At 47.3% G+C, this 20,050-nt stretch overlaps 1 protein-coding gene across 1 annotated transcript in view; it reads right to left on the minus strand.

The window, feature by feature from the left end:
* Positions 1-254: 254 nt before the first annotated feature.
* Positions 255-20,050, minus strand: part of LOC120843768 (techylectin-5B-like) — an 88,743-nt gene continuing 68,947 nt past the window's right edge. The window contains exon 5 of the mRNA XM_040215216.1: positions 255-601. Coding sequence (XP_040071150.1) covers positions 294-601 — 308 coding nt within the window. The 3' untranslated portion in view covers positions 255-293. The remainder of the gene's footprint in view (positions 602-20,050) is intronic.

Below are 20,050 nucleotides of genomic sequence, written 5' to 3' on the forward strand. Positions count from 1 at the left end.
TGCAACAACATCACTGCGCGATTGCAATTAAACTGTGTTTATGTTGCACGGCTTTGTTGCGCCGACTATCTCCACAACATATATTGTTTCTGGGAGGGTTACTATGAAAATTTTAAGTTGGACCTTAGCGGAAGCCGGAAACTTCAAAACAAGTATATCATGTTCCAGCAGTTGCATTTGATTTTCATGGTTTCACTTTTAAGTTTGCGAAGAAAAATTGGCAAGAGAAATTCACAGGGAATGGACATTTCTGCCGGAACCTTTACTTTTTGCACTAGTACAGAGAAGGTAGATCAGAGAACGCCGTATATTAAGGAGCCCATGCAGAACTCAAAGTCGGCATCCCTGATTTTCATCTCCACCTTGAGGAAGACGTCGTTCCCGGAAGTTCCATCGTTTTGATTGTGCCAAGTAATACCAAGGCCCTTTTTATTTTCCGGACCACTCTCTTTGAATTTACGTCCATTAAGATTCGAGTGACCACAGATATTGTCTGAGAACCACCAGCCACCACTTTGTAGTCTGTAGCAACCGGATGTCCAACTCCCGCTTTCTGTGGTAGTGAACGGGGCTTTGTTGTGGAATGACAGCGCGTCGTAACCTGCGTGTGCACAAACACAAAGTGAATGAATCAATGGCGTTGACTGCTCTAGACATAAATATAATTTTTGTTTTAAAGGAAACATCTTGAAACCTTTTGCGGCATCAGCGGAGTGAGAAGTTTGTCTCTTAACACGCCATTTATTTTTAAAGTTCCCGTTCTTATGCCAGGAATCGGGTAGTAGCTTCTATATCTAAGTCTATACAGATGTCTCTAGCCGAAATAAATGGTAAATTATATTCTCCGGAACACAACACTCAGTATTTAACATAAGAAAACATGTTTATTCCTTCTTTAAGAAGGCTGAATTTATAAGGCGTTATAAACCCAGTGGATCGTCAGAAATCAGCGGGAAATTGGGTGCCTGCATTTAACAAGCAATAATTTTAATTTTTATGGAATTTTTACTTTGTATTTTTTTATTCTATATGAGCGCAAGGGACCAACAACGCGTCACCCTGCCCCGAAAAACTGCGTAACCGTAAAGAAAAAAACGAATTATTGACCCTCTGCAGCCGCGTGAGGCGGTTCCGGGAACTACGCTGAAAACGTCTCTGGCTCTGGGGGATACGCTCGCCATCAGCCCGGTGGCGAACCGTCTTTTGTGTCGAGTCCGCAAATCGTTGCACCGCCCTGTTAAACTTTTAGCGAATGCTTTTGTGGTGAATTTGACCGTTTGAAAATGGAAGACGTCTCTTTGTTTACATATTCAATGGCGGGCGGCAACGCAGGATTATCCTTGTGATTCCATTTCCAGACAGGTGGTACAAACTGACGACGGAGTCGTCTATACTTCGTTCCACCTTACGTCCGAGCGCGGCCGATGTTATGAGCTGAAAGGCCAATCAAACAGCGCGAAACGCGCAGCGTCATGGCGTGCTCTCTGCGCTTGTTAGGATTAGCCGGCGAAGAAGCACGCACAGAGAGACGGCGAATACCGGCTGGCCCTATCAACTGCAGAGAGCACGTTATGACGTTGCGCCTCTTCCGCTGTTTGATTGGCCCTTCGGCTCATAACATTGGCCGCGCTCGGACCTAAGCTGAAGCGAAGCATAGTTTCGAGGGTGCTTGCATACTTATTGCGAGATAGCGTCACCAACACAATTCTCAGTCATGTTGGTTGTCTGCGTTGGAGCCCACCGCCGAAAAAGTCAAAATTGTTGTTCAATTTTCTTTTTTTTTTTTTTTTGCGCAGGAATGGATTTACGTTATGAAATATCACTTGGCGAACTTTTCCGCCTAAAATAAACCTCTGACTACAGTATAAGCAGATATCACACGGGCGCTGATTTTTTAGGTGGATTATAGAGCTAGCAGCGAAAGAGATAAGACCCTGATATCTACAGTGTTTCGAAACAATACATTGTTGTTGTGCATTGCTGAGCGCTCAGTCTAAACTCAGATGTGCTGCTGGCGGTTCGGACCAGATACCCTGTCTCCAAACATGGTACTGCTGCGTCATCCCAAACGCTCTCTCAATGCATAATATTAAGAGGTCTTTTTTGACGCTTGTGCATGTTCAGACGTTGTCCACATAAAGACAGCATCTAGCGGGATTGTACGTATTTACCGCTGTGGAACATGGTCTCCACCATTTTCGGTGTCACGCAAAACTCTACTCAGGCAAGTGCATTTGTCGGGAACAACCTCCTTGGCCGAGAGAGACCGACAGTAAAATATAGCTCGCGGCTATTTCTGCCGCGCGGTGGAGCTAGGGTACTAGCCACAGCCGCCAATCATGAACATCATCCTCATCACAAAAAAATAGTCAGAGTGCAGGCGAGCTGGTGTAAGTTGAACATGATTGTAAACCTGAGACTGGGGCAGAAAGAGGAACACAACAGAAGGTAGTAAAAGAGGAGGCAACGTCTCAAACTCAGCTGCAAAGTTTATTTCGAACACGCTTTATACCGGGTGAAACAAGGAGACGGTAGGCTCTTTAAATCGACCGGAAAATTCGGTTTCTTAACCTATCGCGCTACGATTTTGTGCAGCGTCGCCCACAGATGGTGCATTTTTTTGTAAAATTTGCAAAGAGCGAACTTACCTGAGGAAAAAGTAAAGAAAGAAAAAGGCTTAGCTCCTATGGAAACGCAGCGACGCCACCGGTCTGCAATCAACACGGCGCCGTTTTGCACGGTAGACAAGAGAGGGCGCAACGAACGCCGCCAACGAATGAGCATACGGCGCCGAGAGCCAGCGTTTTTAGCAGACGATCTTTTCGAATCAAAACCGGCGCGCGTTCCGCAAACGGCGACAGTTGCAGAAACAAAAACAGGCGCGGTAACAACAAGCAACTGCAGTTCCTTGTCTGCTAAAAACGCCGGTTCTCGGCGTCGTCTGCTCGTTTGTTGGCGGCAATTGGCGTCGCGACCGCTTGCGCCATCTCTTGTCTACCGTGCGAAACGGCGCCGTGTTGATTGCAGACCGGTGGCGTCGCTGCGTTTCCATAGGAGCTAAGCCTTTTTCTTTCTTTACTTTTTCCTCAGGTAAGATCGCTCTTTGCAAATTTTACGAAAAAAATGCACCATCTGTGGGCAACGCTGCACAAAGTCGTAGCGCGATAGGTTAAGAAACCGAATTTTCCGGTCGATTTAAAGAGCCTACCGTCTCCTTGTTTCACCCGGTATATCCCATCTCCAACGCCGTCTCTACAAAAAAAAAAAAAAAAACACACACACATGACAAGAGGACAATGACACTTTGGTAAACCTTCTCTTATTTCCCTTGACCTTGGCTGTGGGACGCTCACACAAAGGGTCACATTCTAGCATAACCACTCATATTATATTCATATTAAAAATAGCGCAAAAGAGACGGGACAAAAAGACGAAGAAGCACACAGGACAAACGCTAACTGGCAACTAAACTTTATTGAAAGCTTCCAACTCTGCTATCGCCATGCACGCGCTTAGTCTCGTTCAACAGAGACAGGGCGTAGCGCCAAATCCGCACAATCATACCGCCCACCGCCTGTTCCAAAAAGTCAGCAAAACAGCTACATCGCCCCGCCGCACAATCCGAACGAGAAGAGAATAGAAAAAACGCCGCGTTAATATTGTCAAGTTAGATAGTGTTAATGAAATGGTACTCTTTCTGCTGCATATACACCGATGCGACGCTTATGCAAACGTCTTTGTCACAATCACGTATTTTCGCTGCCTCCAGCAACTCACGTTCCCTCCTTCCTTTGTTTCGTCCCTCCACCTTCGCACCGTCCAGCTTGGGGGAACAACCACAAGTTCTACAATGCCCCGGTAAGTGGGAACCGTAATTGTTGCCAAGAGAAGCCGCATGCTCTCGAAGTCGATCATTTAAGCAACGTCCCGTCTGCCCTATGTAAACACGGCCACACGTTAGAGGAATCCTGTAAACCACCTCAGTGGCACAAGGTACAAACTTTGTCACGTGTTTCTTGCTACAAACAGGTTTCTTCACTTTCGGCCCGCTCACCATAGCGCACAATTTTGACAATCTGCACGGGGCAGTGAAGACAACGTCCACGTCGAACTTTGATGCTATCCTTTTCAGATTGTGCGACACCTTATGAATATAAGGTAGCACTACAAAATTCTTTGGTTTCCTCTTAGGTACAACGGAAGAGCATTTCAACTTCTTTAGAAGGGATTCCGCAACTCCCTGTATTAAAACCGAGGGAAACCCGGAGTGTTCCAAGCGAAGTGTCTGGAGGTCAAAACTTTCACTAACTACATGCGGACAGGACTTCAACAGAGCCGACCGGAGGCAGAGCGATGCGATGCCCCTCTTTATCAATTTAGAGTGGGCTGAGTCAAAGGCTAAAAGGGCCTTTTTTGTGCGTGGCCTGTACATCCAGCACACATGGTCAAGGGAGTTAAAAGACAACCGGACATCTAAAAACTGTAAAAAACCTTCCAACGGAAGTTCGTACGTGAAATGTAAATGCTTAGAAGATTTGCTAAAAACTTCCAGAGTAGTCTCGACTAAAGAGACCAGGCTTTGCTCTGCAGGAACACTAACAAAAATAATAAAATCGTCGACGTACCTACAAACCTTCACAACGGGGATGTCAACCAACTCATGCGAAACCGAGCGGTCAAACTTGGCAAGAAAAATCTCACATAGTACAGGCGCCACACTAGACCCGATACAAATGCCACGCCTCTGCACATACACCTTGTCCTCAAAGCAAACAAGCGTTGAGTTCGGGAACAGCAACTAGAAGTTGCTGTTCCCGAACAGCAACTTCTAGTTGCTGTTCGGGAACTGATTGAGACATCGGGCGTTCTTGCGTTTCAAAACGCGTGTGGGGTTACGGTTGATGCCTTCCTGGAAGTGTTGGACTGCTACCTAAACTCAACGCTTGTTTGCTTTGAGGACAAGGTGTATGTGCAGAGGCGTGGCATTTGTATCGGGTCTAGTGTGGCGCCTGTACTATGTGAGATTTTTCTTGCCAAGTTTGACCGCTCGGTTTTGCATGAGTTGGTTGACATCCCCGTTGTGAAGGTTTGTAGGTACGTCGACGATTTTATTATTTTTGTTAGTGTTCCTGCAGAGCAAAGCCTGGTCTCTTTAGTCGAGACTACTCTGGAAGTTTTTAGCAAATCTTCTAAGCATTTACATTTCACGTACGAACTTCCGTTGGAAGGTTTTTTACAGTTTTTAGATGTCCGGTTGTCTTTTAACTCCCTTGACCATGTGTGCTGGATGTACAGGCCACGCACAAAAAAGGCCCTTTTAGCCTTTGACTCAGCCCACTCTAAATTGATAAAGAGGGGCATCGCATCGCTCTGCCTCCGGTCGGCTCTGTTGAAGTCCTGTCCGCATGTAGTTAGTGAAAGTTTTGACCTCCAGACACTTCGCTTGGAACACTCCGGGTTTCCCTCGGTTTTAATACAGGGAGTTGCGGAATCCCTTCTAAAGAAGTTGAAATGCTCTTCCGTTGTACCTAAGAGGAAACCAAAGAATTTTGTAGTGCTACCTTATATTTATAAGGTGTCGCACAATCTGAAAAGGATAGCATCAAAGTTCGACGTGGACGTTGTCTTCACTGCCCCGTGCAGATTGTCAAAATTGTGCGCTATGGTGAGCGGGCCGAAAGTGAAGAAACCTGTTTGTAGCAAGAAACACGTGACAAAGTTTGTACCTTGTGCCACTGAGGTGGTTTACAGGATTCCTCTAACGTGTGGCCGTGTTTACATAGGGCAGACGGGACGTTGCTTAAATGATCGACTTCGAGAGCATGCGGCTTCTCTTGGCAACAATTACGGTTCCCACTTACCGGGGCATTGTAGAACTTGTGGTTGTTCCCCCAAGCTGGACGGTGAGAAGGTGGAGGGACGAAACAAAGGAAGGAGGGAACGTGAGTTGCTGGAGGCAGCGAAAATACGTGATTGTGACAAAGACGTTTGCATAAGCGTCGCATCGGTGTATATGCAGCAGAAAGAGTACCATTTCATTAACACTATCTAACTTGACAATATTAACGCGGCGTTTTTTCTATTCTCTTCTCGTTCGGATTGTGCGGCGGGGTGATGTAGCTGTTTTGCTGACTTTTTGGAACAGGCGGTGGGCGGTATGATTGTGCGGATTTGGCGCTACGCCCTGTCTCTGTTGAACGAGACTAAGCGCGTGCATGGCGATAGCAGAGTTGGAAGCTTTCAAGAAAGTTTAGTTGCCAGTTAGCGTTTGTCCTGTGTGCTTCTTCGTCTTTTTGTCCCGTCTCTTTTGCGCTATTTTTAATATGAATGTCCATTACCAACTTGCCCAGCAGACCAAGCTTTTACAATAGCATAACCACCGCCACCCGGCGAACGTAGGTGAAAACGCTACTGAACACAAAGAAAGGGTTTGACCTTCATAGGTGCGTTTCCTCTAACAAATCACTCAGTCCAAAGAAACAATACTATACACTGCTAACAGCCGGAACTGGGGCCATCTCCAAAAATGAGAACGACATTGCCCTCCTACCACGAACCACAAATGGATAACACAGCGACTTTCTCGAACACGTCCAAGGATACACATATAAACAACACTAATACTACTACAAAAAAAAAAAAAAAGCTTTAGAAGCGTAGAAATCGTTTACATTCATTCCCAAACTGCAATGACGCGACTTATACAGTTGCCAGACGTTTTTATACGAATCGTTTCTTGAACTACACGTTTCATATCATTGCGTTCTTTGTGAATTACTTCCGTTTCAGACCACTTGGCTTTACAATTGTTCCACTCTAGAAGGTGCCTGGCTAACTCGGAATTGGACGCGTTGTTTATCACATTCCGTTTGTGTTCCGTCAGTCTATCATTTGGACATCTCGACGTCTGACCCAGGGTTGGGCAGTATCGCGATACAAATGTATCGCGATAGTATTTCAGGAATACATTTCGTATCTGTATTTCTGTACCGCGATACATTTTTTTCAGCAGTATCTGTATTTCTGTATCGAAATACATTTTGAAAGTTTCTTTGTATCGCGATACAATCAGGGTGAAATGTATTTCGTTACATTTGTTGAAAAATACTTCCCCCCCCCCCCCCCGAAAAAAAAAAATCCGGACGCCTTTTTTTTTACTTTTGAGGGCACCAGGGTCAAGGAGATGCTGGGGCATCGATACCATGCTGACGAAGGTTCCTTCTGATTCTCCGAACTATTTTTCTATGCGTCCTCTTTTCTCTTCTGAGAACTGTTGTGCGGTCGGGGACTCGAACAAGGTGGCGTGCCAGGAGCATACCTCGGCAAACCTCACTCATGAGGGCCCTCACTCACCCTCACTCACCCTCATCTTCACAGGTGAGGTGAGGGTGAGTGAGTTTCTGAACCAGGAAAATTCATGAGTGTGAGGGTGAGTGAGGGCCGTGAGGGCCGTGAGGGCTGTGAGGGCGGTGAGGGCCGTGAGGGCGGTGAGGGCCGTGAGGGCGGTGAGGGCCGTGAGGGCCGTGAGGGCGGTGAGGGCCGTGAGGGCCGTGTGGGCCATGAGGGCGGTGAGGGCGGTAAGGGGTATGAGGGCCATGAGTGCGTGAGGGGCGTGAGGGCGGTGAGTGGCGTGAGGGCCATGAGTGCGTGAGTGGTGTGAGGGCGGTGAGTGCGTGAGGGGTGTGATGGTCATGAGTGCGTGAGGGCAGTGAGTGGCATGAGAGGCGTGAAAGCCGTGAGGGCGGTGAGTGCATGAGGTGTGTGAGGGCAATGAGTGCGTGATGGCGGTGAGTGCGTGAGGCCCTCTTCAGATCTAGCATCTTTCTCAGCAATTTTGGTGTTAATGGCGGGTTGTTCTCTAGCTTTCCCTAGATCGACACGAATTGTTGAGATCGGGTCCGGCTCGAAATAAGCAAGCAACTCGGAGCAATTCGAATGCGTTTGAAGCGGCTGCATTCAATCAGGGACGCAAAAGTTTTCTCGTGATACCTCGTGCCGGTGATGATGACACCGAAAGACTTGGTTTTGGTTTGAAATCGATCGTTTTTTTGGAAATAAACTGTTTCAGAAAGGTGCATTAGTATTCTTAACGAGATTTAAATGCATGAAAACACGTTTATAACGCGTAATTGTGTCTAAATAGTGCAAGAAAAATAACATTTTATGATGACGATGGCAAATTGCAGCAATTGATTGCTGCGTGTGATCGCGGGCGGCCCGTGTTGCTGGTGTTGCGACGTAAAGTTTCTGGGCGGAATTGCCCCATCTGAAGCTGGCCTGAGTGGCGTGAGGGCCATGCGTGCGTGAGGGGCGTGAGGGGTGTGAGGGCCGGAAGTGCGATGAGGGGCGTGAGGGCGGTGAGTGGCGTGAGGGCGGTGAGTGGCGTGAGGGCCGTGAGGGCGGTGAGTGGCGTGAGGGCTATGAGTGCGTGAGGGCCGTGAGGGCCGTGAGGGCGGTGAGGGCGGTGAGGGCCGTGAGGGCGGTGAGGACCGTGAGGGCGGTGAGTGGCGTGAGGGCCATGAGTGAGTGAGGGGCGTGAGGGCCGTGAGGGTGGTGAGGGGCGTGAGGGCCGTGAGGGCGGTGAGTGCGTGAGGGCCGTGAGGTTCAGTGAGGGTGAGTGAAGGGCTGAAGGTGAGTGTGACTGTGAGGGTGAGTGAGGGGCTGAAGGTGAGTGTAGCTGTGAGGGTGAGGGTGAGTGAGGGGCTTAGGTGAGTGTGGCTGTGAGGGTGAGGGTGAGTGAGGGCGACCTAAAATGCCGACCTCTGGCCAGGAGTGGAGTCAGAGCATCTTGTGCCGCAGGTCCTTAGGTAGCGTTTCTTGAGTCATTGTTTGCGGGCATCCAAAGCCCGCTGCTAACCGTCTCTCTTGCCTTAGCGTACACAGTACACCCATCCGGCAAAGCTAAGTCACAGTCCGTTGCAGTACGAGCCTGGCGGTGGTTGACTTAAAATAGTAGGATAACTCGCGCAGTGAAGTTCAACAGATATTAGAATGCGTCTGCGGCTGCGCCCGTAATATTGCACGGCTCAAGGGTACGTCATCAGCCGACGTGAAAGTGACCCGCTGCTCTGGTGATTCGAAACCAAGGAAGGAGGTCGGACATGGCCTCTCTGTGCCGCGCGATCATCTGGTGGGCTAGTTGGTTGATGTGCCGACCCAGACTTCGTACACCTGCGACTCGTCTCGAGCGCGCTGTTTCTCAGAGAGCTCACACCTCTGGCGGCAATATCAGGTCGCAATCCACGAGGTCTCTATTTGGAATATGCTAGGCGAAACTTGATGACTACAATCCATGCGTCGGTGGTGGAGGGTCAGTAGGAAGGATCTTCACAACAGGGATGCCACCGTATTGTTTTTCAACCGTAACAGAAGATAAGACATGTGTTCCAGGATGCTTCAGGTGGTCAACCATTCTCGAAAATCCTGCACGATCTTCAACGAGGTAACCGACAACGAAAGTATGTATTGTCCTTTCATAGAGCAGCGTGTTAAAGTTACATGTTCAAGGCCACACCTACAGATAAAGAATACTATAGTTCATTCCAGCGTGACGTCATGTGATAAATGTTGACAGGGGTGTCCTTATTTGACAGGGGCGTGATGACGTTTTGATGAGATTTAGGATGACAGAGAATTTATTTACAGGTCGAAGTCTTTTTGCATCCCTCGTCAGACAGACAGTATGTCAGGGAAGGGACCACGGTCAGTCCTTGATGGAATGTTTTTTCTGAGCCCACTAAAGACTCCTCGTCGTCCGAAATCACTACCTTCAAGGCAAAGTGCCAAGCCTACGGGAAAGTAATTTCAGAATCAAAAACTTCCATTTCCAACTCCAAGCTTCGTCTAATTTGGTCTCAAATAAATTTGAAAAATGTATTGCAGTATCAGTATTTCTGTATTTGTATTTCTGGCCTCCCTAAAATGTATTCCTGTATTTGTATTTCCAAATACTTTTTGCCTCTATTTAAAGTGTATTTCCGATACGTATCGCGATACACTTTTACATATATATTTCAGTATCAGTATTTTAGCTTCTATTTTAAAGTATCCCAGTATTTGTATTTCCAAATACATTTTTGAGTATTTCTGCCCAACCCTGGTCTGACCTACGTATTTAAATCCACACTCCAAAGGAATCTCATAAACCACCGAATTCTCACACGGTACCGACTTCTCGCGCTGTGCCTTCTGGCAAACTTCCTGTTTCGATTCAAAAGGTGTAAGCTTGCACAACTTAAAATCGGATGTGAACACTGTTTCTACGCCAAACCTTTTCGCCGACGCTTTTATGTTATGGGAAACTTCGTGAAAATACGGTATAGCAACCCGTCGGTTCCTAACAGTTGGTTCATTCCGCTTGTGTCTGATTTGAATAGAAAGTTGCCGTTTTAGAAAAGTTTCATCATACCCCGCGTCCTCCAGTCTACCCCATTGTCTTTTTAAAGCTTGACTCATGAAATGGGTACATAACCTTTTTAGCGCATTACCAATTAATGATTTCGCAACTCCCGCCTTAATAATTTTAGAGTGACAACTTTGTCTCGGGAGCACCGGTTTAGCCATCTTCTTACCATATTCCCAACATAAACCATTTTTCATCTGAATGCGCAAGTCCAAAAACTGCAACATGTTCTCCTCTGGTTTTTCTACTGTGAAATGCAACTCCGGGGCCGTTGACCTAATAAGCTTTTCAAGATACTGCACGTTTGAAGAAGGAAAATCGGAGTATCTTGAAAAGCTTATTAGGTCAACGGCCCCGGAGTTGCATTTCACAGTAGAAAAACCAGAGGAGAACATGTTGCAGTTTTTGGACTTGCGCATTCAGGTAAAAAATGGTTTATGTTGGGAATATGGTAAGAAGATGGCTAAACCGGTGCTCCCGAGACAAAGTTGTCACTCTAAAATTATTAAGGCGGGAGTTGCGAAATCATTAATTGGTAATGCGCTAAAAAGGTTATGTACCCATTTCATGAGTCAAGCTTTAAAAAGACAATGGGGTAGACTGGAGGACGCGGGGTATGATGAAACTTTTCTAAAACGGCAACTTTCTATTCAAATCAAAGACAAGCGGAATGAACCAACTGTTAGGAACCGACGGGTTGCTATACCGTATTTTCACGAAATTTCCCATAACATAAAAGCGTCGGCGAAAAGGTTTGGCGTAGAAACAGTGTTCACATCCGATTTTACGTTGTGCAAGCTTACACCTTTTGAATCGAAACAGGAAGTTTGCCAGAAGGCACATCGCGAGAAGTCGGTACCGTGTGAGAATTCGGTGGTTTATGAGATTCCTTTGGAGTGTGGATTTAAATACGTAGGTCAGACGTCGAGATGTCTAAATGATAGACTGACGGAACACAAACGGAAGGTGATAAACAACGCGTCCAATTCTGAGTTAGCCAGGCACCTTCTAGAGTGGAACAATTGTAAAGCCAATTGGTCTGAAACGGAAGTAATTCACAAAGAACGCAATGATATGAAACGTGTAGTTCAAGAAACGATTCGTATAAAAACGTCTGGCAACTGTATAATTCAGGCGTCATTGCAGTTTGGGAATGAATGTAAACGATTTCTACGCTTCTAAAGCTTTTTTTTTTTGTAGTAGTATTAGTGTTGTTTATATGTGTATCCTTGGACTTGTTCGAGAAAGTCGCTGTGTTATTCATTTGTGGTTCGTGGTAGGAGGGCAATGTCGTTCTCATTTTTGGAGATGGCCCCAGTTCCGGCTGTTAGCAGTGTATAGTATTGTTTCTTTGGACTGAGTGATTTGTTAGAGGAAACGCACCTATGAAGGTCAAACCCTTTCTTTGTGTTCAGCAGCGTTTTCACCTACGTTCGCCGGGTGGCGGTGGTTATGCTAGAATGTGACCCTTTGTGTGAGCGTCCCACAGCCAAGGTCAAGGGAGATAAGAGAAGGTTTACCGAAGTGTCATTGCCCTCTTGTCATGTGTGTGTGTGTGTGTTTTTTTTTTTTTTTTTTGTAGAGACGGCGTTGGAGATGGGATATATAAAGCGTGTTCGAAATAAACTTTGCAGCTGAGTTTAAGACGTTGCCTCCTCTTTTACTACCTTCTGTTGTGTTCTCTTTCTGCCCCAGTCTCAGGTTTACAATCCTGTTCATCCTCATCACATTGCCTGCTTGTGTAGCTTAGGGTTCTGTGACGTTTCGTGATAACCTCATGTCAGGTGACACCGTGACACCGTGACGACACATGACATCATGACGTCAAGTGACTATACTTCGTTTCAGCTTCGGTCGAGCGCGGCCGATGTTATGAGCCGAAGGGCCAATCAAACAGCGTAAAGAGCGCAATGTCATGGCGTGCTCTCTGCCCTTGATAGGACAAGCCGGCGGAGGAGCACGCACAGGGAGACGGCGAATACCGGCTGGTCCTATCAACTGAAGCTCTGTCGCACCCAATCTCCTTGGTGAATTTTATCGCTATTAGTTCGTGTAGGGCCCGCGTCTTATCCTGGCACATCAAGGTCGGTGCACCACCGGCGGATCTACAAGTTGTGTGCGGTCCCCTGCGACCGTCTGTGGGACATTCAAGAAGACTTTGCAAGATCCTGCGGTCAGAGGTGTGGCGTCAAGCCCGGTTCTTCAAGGATTGCCTGAAGTCGACCTGTTTGTCGGGTCAGGGCTCGTCCTGCGGACGCTGGAGTACATACCAGGACTTCCTCAAGGCGGCGGAGGGGGTCACGGAGTTCCTCTGGCAGAGGACTCGACCATTCCTTCCCAGGAAAGAACGACGATCTTCGGCAGACCCCTGTCCTGTGATGACTATGGGTGAGCCATCGGCGCTTCCGGCTGCTGTCGGGCAGGTGCTGGCAAAAGGGCCCAAGTTTTCACTCCAGCCTGACTTGAAGGCACCGGAGCTGGTGTCGCTGGTGAGGACTGTAGCGGACCGTGTGGGAGAGGAGGAAAAACCCAGATGTGTCAGTGAGGGTGTTGACTGTTTGGTTCGGTCACATGGAAAAAACGGAAGGACGGTAAACCTGACGTCTGTGGCTGACTCTTTGGTGAACTTGAATCTAAGTGTCCTTGTGCCGGATAAGGAGGGTTCGTTCGTTGTGCTCCCGAAGGGCGAGTTTCGATATAAGGCAAGGCTGGCTCTAGAAAAGAATTTCCGAGAGGTTAGGGGGGTGTGTCTCAAGAAAGTTAAAGAAGAAGCAAAAGTCCTATGTGACCGGCTTGACCTAAAACGTTTGGGCAGTTTGGTCAACCGGAGTAAGGGCATGAACCTCGATGCCTTTTTTACAGCCAAGACCCACAAAGCTGGCTGGCCATTCAGGGTCATAGTGACGGAAAGGGGCTCTTGGCAAAGGGCGGTGGCGGGCTTTCGTCAGAAACAGCTGTCCACGTTGTCGATCTGTGACCCTTTTGCGATACGCAGCTCTGATGCCGTCATCAGCTATCTTAAGGATGACAACCCGAAATCTTGCCGAGTCTTCTCTGTGGACGTGGAAGATTTATTTGATTCGATTCCACAAAAGGAGTTACTAGCCGCTGTCAACGACTACATTGACGCGACGGGGGAGGTCAAGTTCAGAAGCTCCTGCGGAGTTACAGTGGAGGGTTTTTTGGAATTACTCAGTTCTTATTTGAAGTCCATGTTGGTTCAGTGGGAGAAGCGAGTTTTTGTGCAAAGGAATGGGCATATGCATTGGTTCTTGTGTGGCGCCGGTTCTTAGCGACATTTTCCTTGGACAGCTCGATGTTTCTCTCGAGGGTGCACTGGAGGTTGAGGGTGTCATAAAAATGTTTAGATATGTAGACGACTACCTTGTTTTTGTTGAAGTCAACGGTAGGGCGGATGTTGTAGCCAAAGTGTCGTCAGTCTTCGAAAAACTTGGGAAAGGACTGAAGTTTACCTTCGAGACACCGTCGGAGGGTTGCCTTCAGTTTTTGGATTTGTCTCTCCGTTTGTCAAGCAACCATGTTTGTTGGGCTTTTAGTCCCCGCTCAAGAAAAGCGCTCCTGCCGTACGAGTCGGCGCACTCGAAAATAGTAAAAAGAGGCATCGCGGCGTCTTGCCTTGGTTCGGCCCTTAAGAAATCATGCTTTCACGTGGTGGAGAAAAGCTTCAATGATCAAGTGAGGAAATTGACGGAAGCAGGTATTCCTTTACGAAAAATCGGGGAAGTGTCGGCGGGGCTGATGAAGGGTTTGAAAGGTCCTGTCAGCCGGGCACCACGGGAAAGGTCGAAGAGACCGGTGGTGCTCCCATACCTACACGGTGTTTCGCACAATGTTAAGAATGTTGCGAGGCGGTACGACGTACAGGTGGTGTTTAAGGCTCCCAACAAATTACTTCAATTGTGTTGAGGGTCCGAGAGTCGGTGGAGGGGAAGAAGAGAGGTGAATTTTCCTGTGGAAAAAAACATGCGAACTGTTTTGTTCGATGTCGGGTTTGTGTGGTGTATTGCATTCCTCTATCCTGTGGCAAAGTGTACGTGGGCCAAACTGGTCGCTGTGTTTATGAAAGGCTTAGGGAGCATCGTGCCTCTCTTCGAGCGACTCCGTCGGACCACCTGGCTGTCCACTGTGACAGGTGCGGCTGCTCTTCAGCGTTCGGTGACACATATATTTTGGGCACGTATAAAGAACAGAGGGCGAGAGAGATCTTGGAGGCCTTTCAGATAGCTTCTCGGGGAGAGGGGTGCATAAGCCAACCCTTCCTTGCATTGACTGAGGCCGAGTTGGCGTTTCTAAAGACAACGACACGTGTCAACACGTAAGCATCGTGATTTTACAGTTTTTAAGATGTGTGGTTTGACAACAAGGAGCTGCGGTGCGCATGAGCGATCTGGGGGGAGGGGAAATGCTTTTTGTGTTTTCTGAGGTTCCAATAAAACCTATCAGTTGAGAGTGAGCGCTCGTCCGTCGTTTGTGTTTCTTACTCTGTCCCCGTCTTTTGTGCGCTTTTAAAACCAAGATGACCAACCTCGAATGTTGTCATGGTGTCACGTGAGGTCAAGCTGTCAGGTGGCTCACTTCTAATCACGTGATGTCATCTATCAAGACAGCTTTATATCAAAACAGTATTGCCTTTATATGGTTCGGGTTTTTTGTGGCGATCGTAGAATCAGAAAGCAAACATTCAGAAACCTGGCAGTTCCTTCGTGAGATCAGCTAAAAGCCTCAATATTTTGTTATGTAGTACTATCACTTTTTTTTTTTGCTATAGCTATAGGTCCTCGTTAACTTTCATGCAGATTGGCGATGGCTGCTCCACGTTGTTCCTCCAAGTGGCACTTTACCTAGCGCCTCCGCGCAACTAAAATAACCGCGAGCTATTTTTTTCCTCTTTCAGTTCTGGCGATTAAAGCGCCACAGATTTGGCGTTTCAGACAACATAAAGAAAGTGGCCAAGACGCGAGACGCTAGCCTCAGAGAGCGCTTTCCTCGCGTGCTAGCGTCGGAAATGGCATCCGAGGAAGGCGGAGACGAGCAAGGCACAATCCTTACAGCTAGGACAGAAGGCGGACGTTCGATTTTGTTTCTTTACAATGTTTATTGGGTTTGAAGTCCGTCCTTCCTCAGAGTTCTTTTTTTAATTCTTTTTTTATCGAATGCCATTGCCGGAGGAGGGCATTCTGCGCCAAGATTATTGGAGGCCGTGCTCTACTAAAGCATAGTGAGCTAGAGGGTAGGTGTGGCTGTCACTTGTTTCTCACAGCGGCAGAAAGAGGTCCCACGATTCATGCCTCGTGTGTCTCTATCAGCACGCTGCCATTGATAAACTGGAAGCAGGAGCACGACATCCACTACCAGTTCATCCTTTGGAACTGCTTCTAGCATACCGATTCTGCTACTCTTTATGGGCATGAATCGAGGGACCGCTCTGTCTTGTGCAATATTCACACCGCCCCTTCTAGCCCGCTATAACCCACGTGCATGAGAACTTCTGCCGCTAGGTAGAATTAGAGTACCAGTAAGCCCACAACTACTTTCTGAAAAAAAAGTTCACTGCGCTCAGCTATTCCTCCATTAATGCACAATGTGTTTATGGTCTTCACTAGGCAAGTTTTCTTGAGACGTTGCGCAACAAGGCATTACGCTTTCCCTTTTACTCTTCACCTTGAATTTATCAGGAAACAGATGAACGCTCTGTCACGTTTCACGGATACGTCTGAGTGGAACGTCAAGTATAGCCACCGACTGCTTCCGAGACGAAGGCTCTTGCATACGCTCCTCGCTACGAGAGTATTAGTTCAGCGTTCTTACGAACTGTTGCCGCAGTCTCATTGGCTGGGGAGCGATAATGAGATGCTCGAGATTCGCCATGTTTCGCGCTTCTTAAGTTGTCTGCTTTTGCAGGATGGCAGCGAAGCGAGACCGACTATGAACGCATTGCTAGAGCCACTGCCTTTACGTGGTACGAGCCAAAAGGGATATTTTTATTTTAGACTTTATTTTTAGATTACGTCGTTCCGTAGGTTTTCGTTCGCCTTCCGTGTTCTATTGAGCGCTGCCACCGGTTCAAAGGTTTTTGGCTTGCGTTTTAGTGATTTTATTTGTGCTGAGAACTGTTCACTATCAGTATGGTGCCTGGATCGCGTCTTTGACTGGTGTGTTTACCGCGGCCAAAAAAGTGGTCCCTCGATTTCCGCCTGATGACGTCATAAAAGTGTCATGCTGTCGCCGGTCGCGACCCTGGTGGCGTCTCAACAGTTATGGTGTATGTAGCAGATGCCTGTTCTGCTGCAGGTCGCTTTCCACTGTGACAGTTCACGGAATCTAGTGCAGCCGGAAGTTGGGACGCCTAAAGGGACGCCGTGACGACAGCGACACTCACGTTCGCTCGTGCTTTTTAGTCAGCATTTCTACGGCCAACCGCCAGGATCGCGACAGGCAACAGCATGACACTCGCGTCATTTGTTGCCACATCGGGACCACTTTTGATGTATGGGCGGGATAGGACGCTAAACACACCAGTCGAAGACGCGCTCCAGGCACCATACTATCAGCTATTGGAAACCAAAAATATTTGTTTCGGGATGCTCCTGCATGATTGATACAGGATTCCGCATCTATGCCGTTCTACTTCGCGCGTCATGGCAAGCACTGAGATACAAAAATTACTAATGAACTGGATATTTGATGACTGTAAAAACGAGAAATTTGCAGTTTCTGGTAAACAAAGACCGAGTAAGACCGCTTAAAAAATGGATCTTAAGTTGCGAGAACGAGGTGTCAATACCGCGTCTCGAAAAGTACAATACGCGAAAAACGCCATAGGTTAATAGCATTCATAATCCGAATGCAATTTGCACATAAAATAGACTATAGGTTATTAATAAATATTATTTGCAGAGAATCTGTTACTGAGACTAAAACTTGCGTTCGGAATGCGGAAAGGGGGGGGGGGGGGGGGCGGGACACGACACTCAAAGGGTTAAGGAAAAGCATAATGCATAATCGTGACCTGTCATTTCTAAATGTTGCGACTCTTTGTTTTCTCTAGCACGTGACAGACACGGTTTGCACCAACGCTTTAATTTGATCTAGTAACTTTGGTACACACCAGAATCCTTAAGGTTCACACATACGATCCTAAATAAAATTGGGGAGGGCAGGGGAGGGAGGAAAGTCGCTACACCTTAGTGGAAGCTTCCACGAGGCTGGAAGTTCGGCCAACTATGCACAATGTAGGGTGTAAGATAGGCAGGTGGGGAAACGTCCCATAGAAGCCTACCGCAGTGCTGTGACCGGATTGTGTACTCGTCTGCTTGCGGGTACCCCCGACTTTCGACAGATGGCGCTGCGGCGAGAGGAAAAAAATCGGAATCGGATTTGCATGAAACTCTATGGGAAAGTGCGCAAAATAAACCGAGAGCACGACGGTCCTCCATCAAAAATCCACGAGAAACCATCTCCGTCAGTTTAGTCGGTCGCCACCGGTCGCCCACCCGGAGTGAGAGTTCGCGGTGCTCCACATAGATGGCGCCACAGAAAAAGAGAAAACCGAGGGGGACACAATGCGGTCACTCATTTGGCTCTCGTTTCCCCACCTGTCTATCTTACACCCTGGTCCAATAACCATTTTTAATTTTTACCAAAAAAAATTTTTTTAAACACAATGCCCATCAGAAAAAAAAAAATGAAATCTGTTTTGCGAAAAAAACTTTTGTCCATGCGGAAAAAGTTAGAAGCACACTCTCAGTGCGAAGAGCTTTCTGTGAATTACGCGAAGTTGGTATTTGGGTCACCTCTCCCAAAAACACTGTTGTGGCTGTAGGTCTAGAAATATTTACTGAAAAACTACGTATAAGGGGGATGAACTCAAAATATTTATAATCAAGTATCGACGTTGGTAATTTCTAGAAAAAAATCGCAAACATGGCACATTCCTCAAAAATATTTATATTTATTTCTTTTCCGTAATTATAAATACCAGAACTTTCAAACTTTACCAGCGTGTTTTCCTGTATATTGTTAATATTAGCGTTAAATATGGTTGCCCTGGGCGATAAATTTATGTGAAACGCTCAAATGGGGTAGTTTTAATAATTACGAGCCATTTTGAAACTCATTTGAAAAAAAGGCCATTTTCGATTTTTTTAACTCTCCCAAATGAATGCTTCTTCTTCTTCTTCTTTTTGTGAGGTCGAGAGAAGGAAAGGGAAGGCCGGGAGAGATGTTGGCCTCCTGTACGGGGCGAGTCGCTACCCGGCTTGGAGAAGGGGGAGGAGCCTTAGGTGGTTAAAAGAGATAGTGTGGAAATTTGGAAACCAGTCCAATAATGTGATGGGGCTTTGGCACAAGTGTGAGTTTCAATGATAGGTAATAACAGAATCTGCAAAAAACATGTTGCATTATTTGTGTGCATTTGAATTTATAAAGCTAGAAGTATGACCAAATTGAGGGTACCGCAGCACCGTGAATGGGGTGTAGATACCCACAGATAACGAATTAATTAATTTTACGAAGTGCAGAAATGCTCGAGGGTTGTCAAAAAAAAATTGAAGGAACAGGGGCGGACGGTGGTTTTAGATTGAGAATTCTTAGTGCGTTTTTGTATAAGAGTCGAAGGAAATGCGTGCGGTCCGGGGCGATCGAAAGGCTCTCTGATGTCGCATGCTTCGCAGGGCCTGTTTTCAAAAGCCGGTGGGTGTACGCCACATAAAGGAAGCGGCCGTAGCGGCTCTGCTTAACACTTGTCTATCTCAGACATCGAGGCACCCTAGCGCGCTCCACCTGGCTCTCAGGCGCGCGTTGGTGTAAACAGCGGGGCGCGCCGGCCGGGCCTTGGGGTCAGGTTTCTTCCCTCCATGCGCAGTCGCCTTCAGACGGATAATAAAAGCTCAGAACCGTTTCACCCCACAAAGTTGGACTGCGTTTTCGAAAAGGTACCCACAGGTCGTAAAACGCAAAGAGAAGATAAATACTGAAAGGTACCTGGTGTGCAAAAATTGTTTTCAGAGTTCTTATAGCCATCAGATTTTTATGTGGTTAGTTTCTGCCGCTTTGCACTACACTGCTCACAGACACTGGTGGAAGCGAGTCTTATTTCCGAAGTGGCTTCTTTGCAGATGGTCGCGTTCTTGATACCAGCAATTCGTGCCGCAGTGGGTTGGCGCGTGTGCACTGCAAGAAGTGCCAGGTTTGAATTCCAGGCACGGGCCGGACGGAATCCCCATTTCTCAATTTTGAAGTTTGAATTCCAGGCACGTCCGGCCTCGGCAGGTGAATTAGTGCAACGTTCAGTACTTTTGTTTTGAGGACGTCCACCATATCTGACGCGCACTTAATAGCTGATGTGGCAGGCCCCCATAGATGGAAAAAAGTTGCATGGTGTTGACGAGGCCTCCAATCCCATCGCAGGCGTTCTTGCCATGCCCAGTAGCTTAATATAGCAATTTGACTGAAATGTACTTGGTTTTCGTGAGCTCATCAAGTTGATACCGGTTCTTAAAATGACTTGCCGTACCATCACTGTAGGGATGCCGCAAACGTTCCCCTCGATTAGCCGTGACAGCTCGTCAAGACTACCCGACTTGAGCTATCCGTGGAGGGCGCCACGACGGCTCACTTTTTTCTCTT

The sequence above is a fragment of the Ixodes scapularis genome, unplaced genomic scaffold (assembly GCF_016920785.2).
Source record: "Ixodes scapularis isolate PalLabHiFi unplaced genomic scaffold, ASM1692078v2 ptg000720l_1___fragment_3__unscaffolded, whole genome shotgun sequence".
Taxonomy (NCBI): Eukaryota; Metazoa; Arthropoda; class Arachnida; order Ixodida; family Ixodidae; genus Ixodes; species Ixodes scapularis.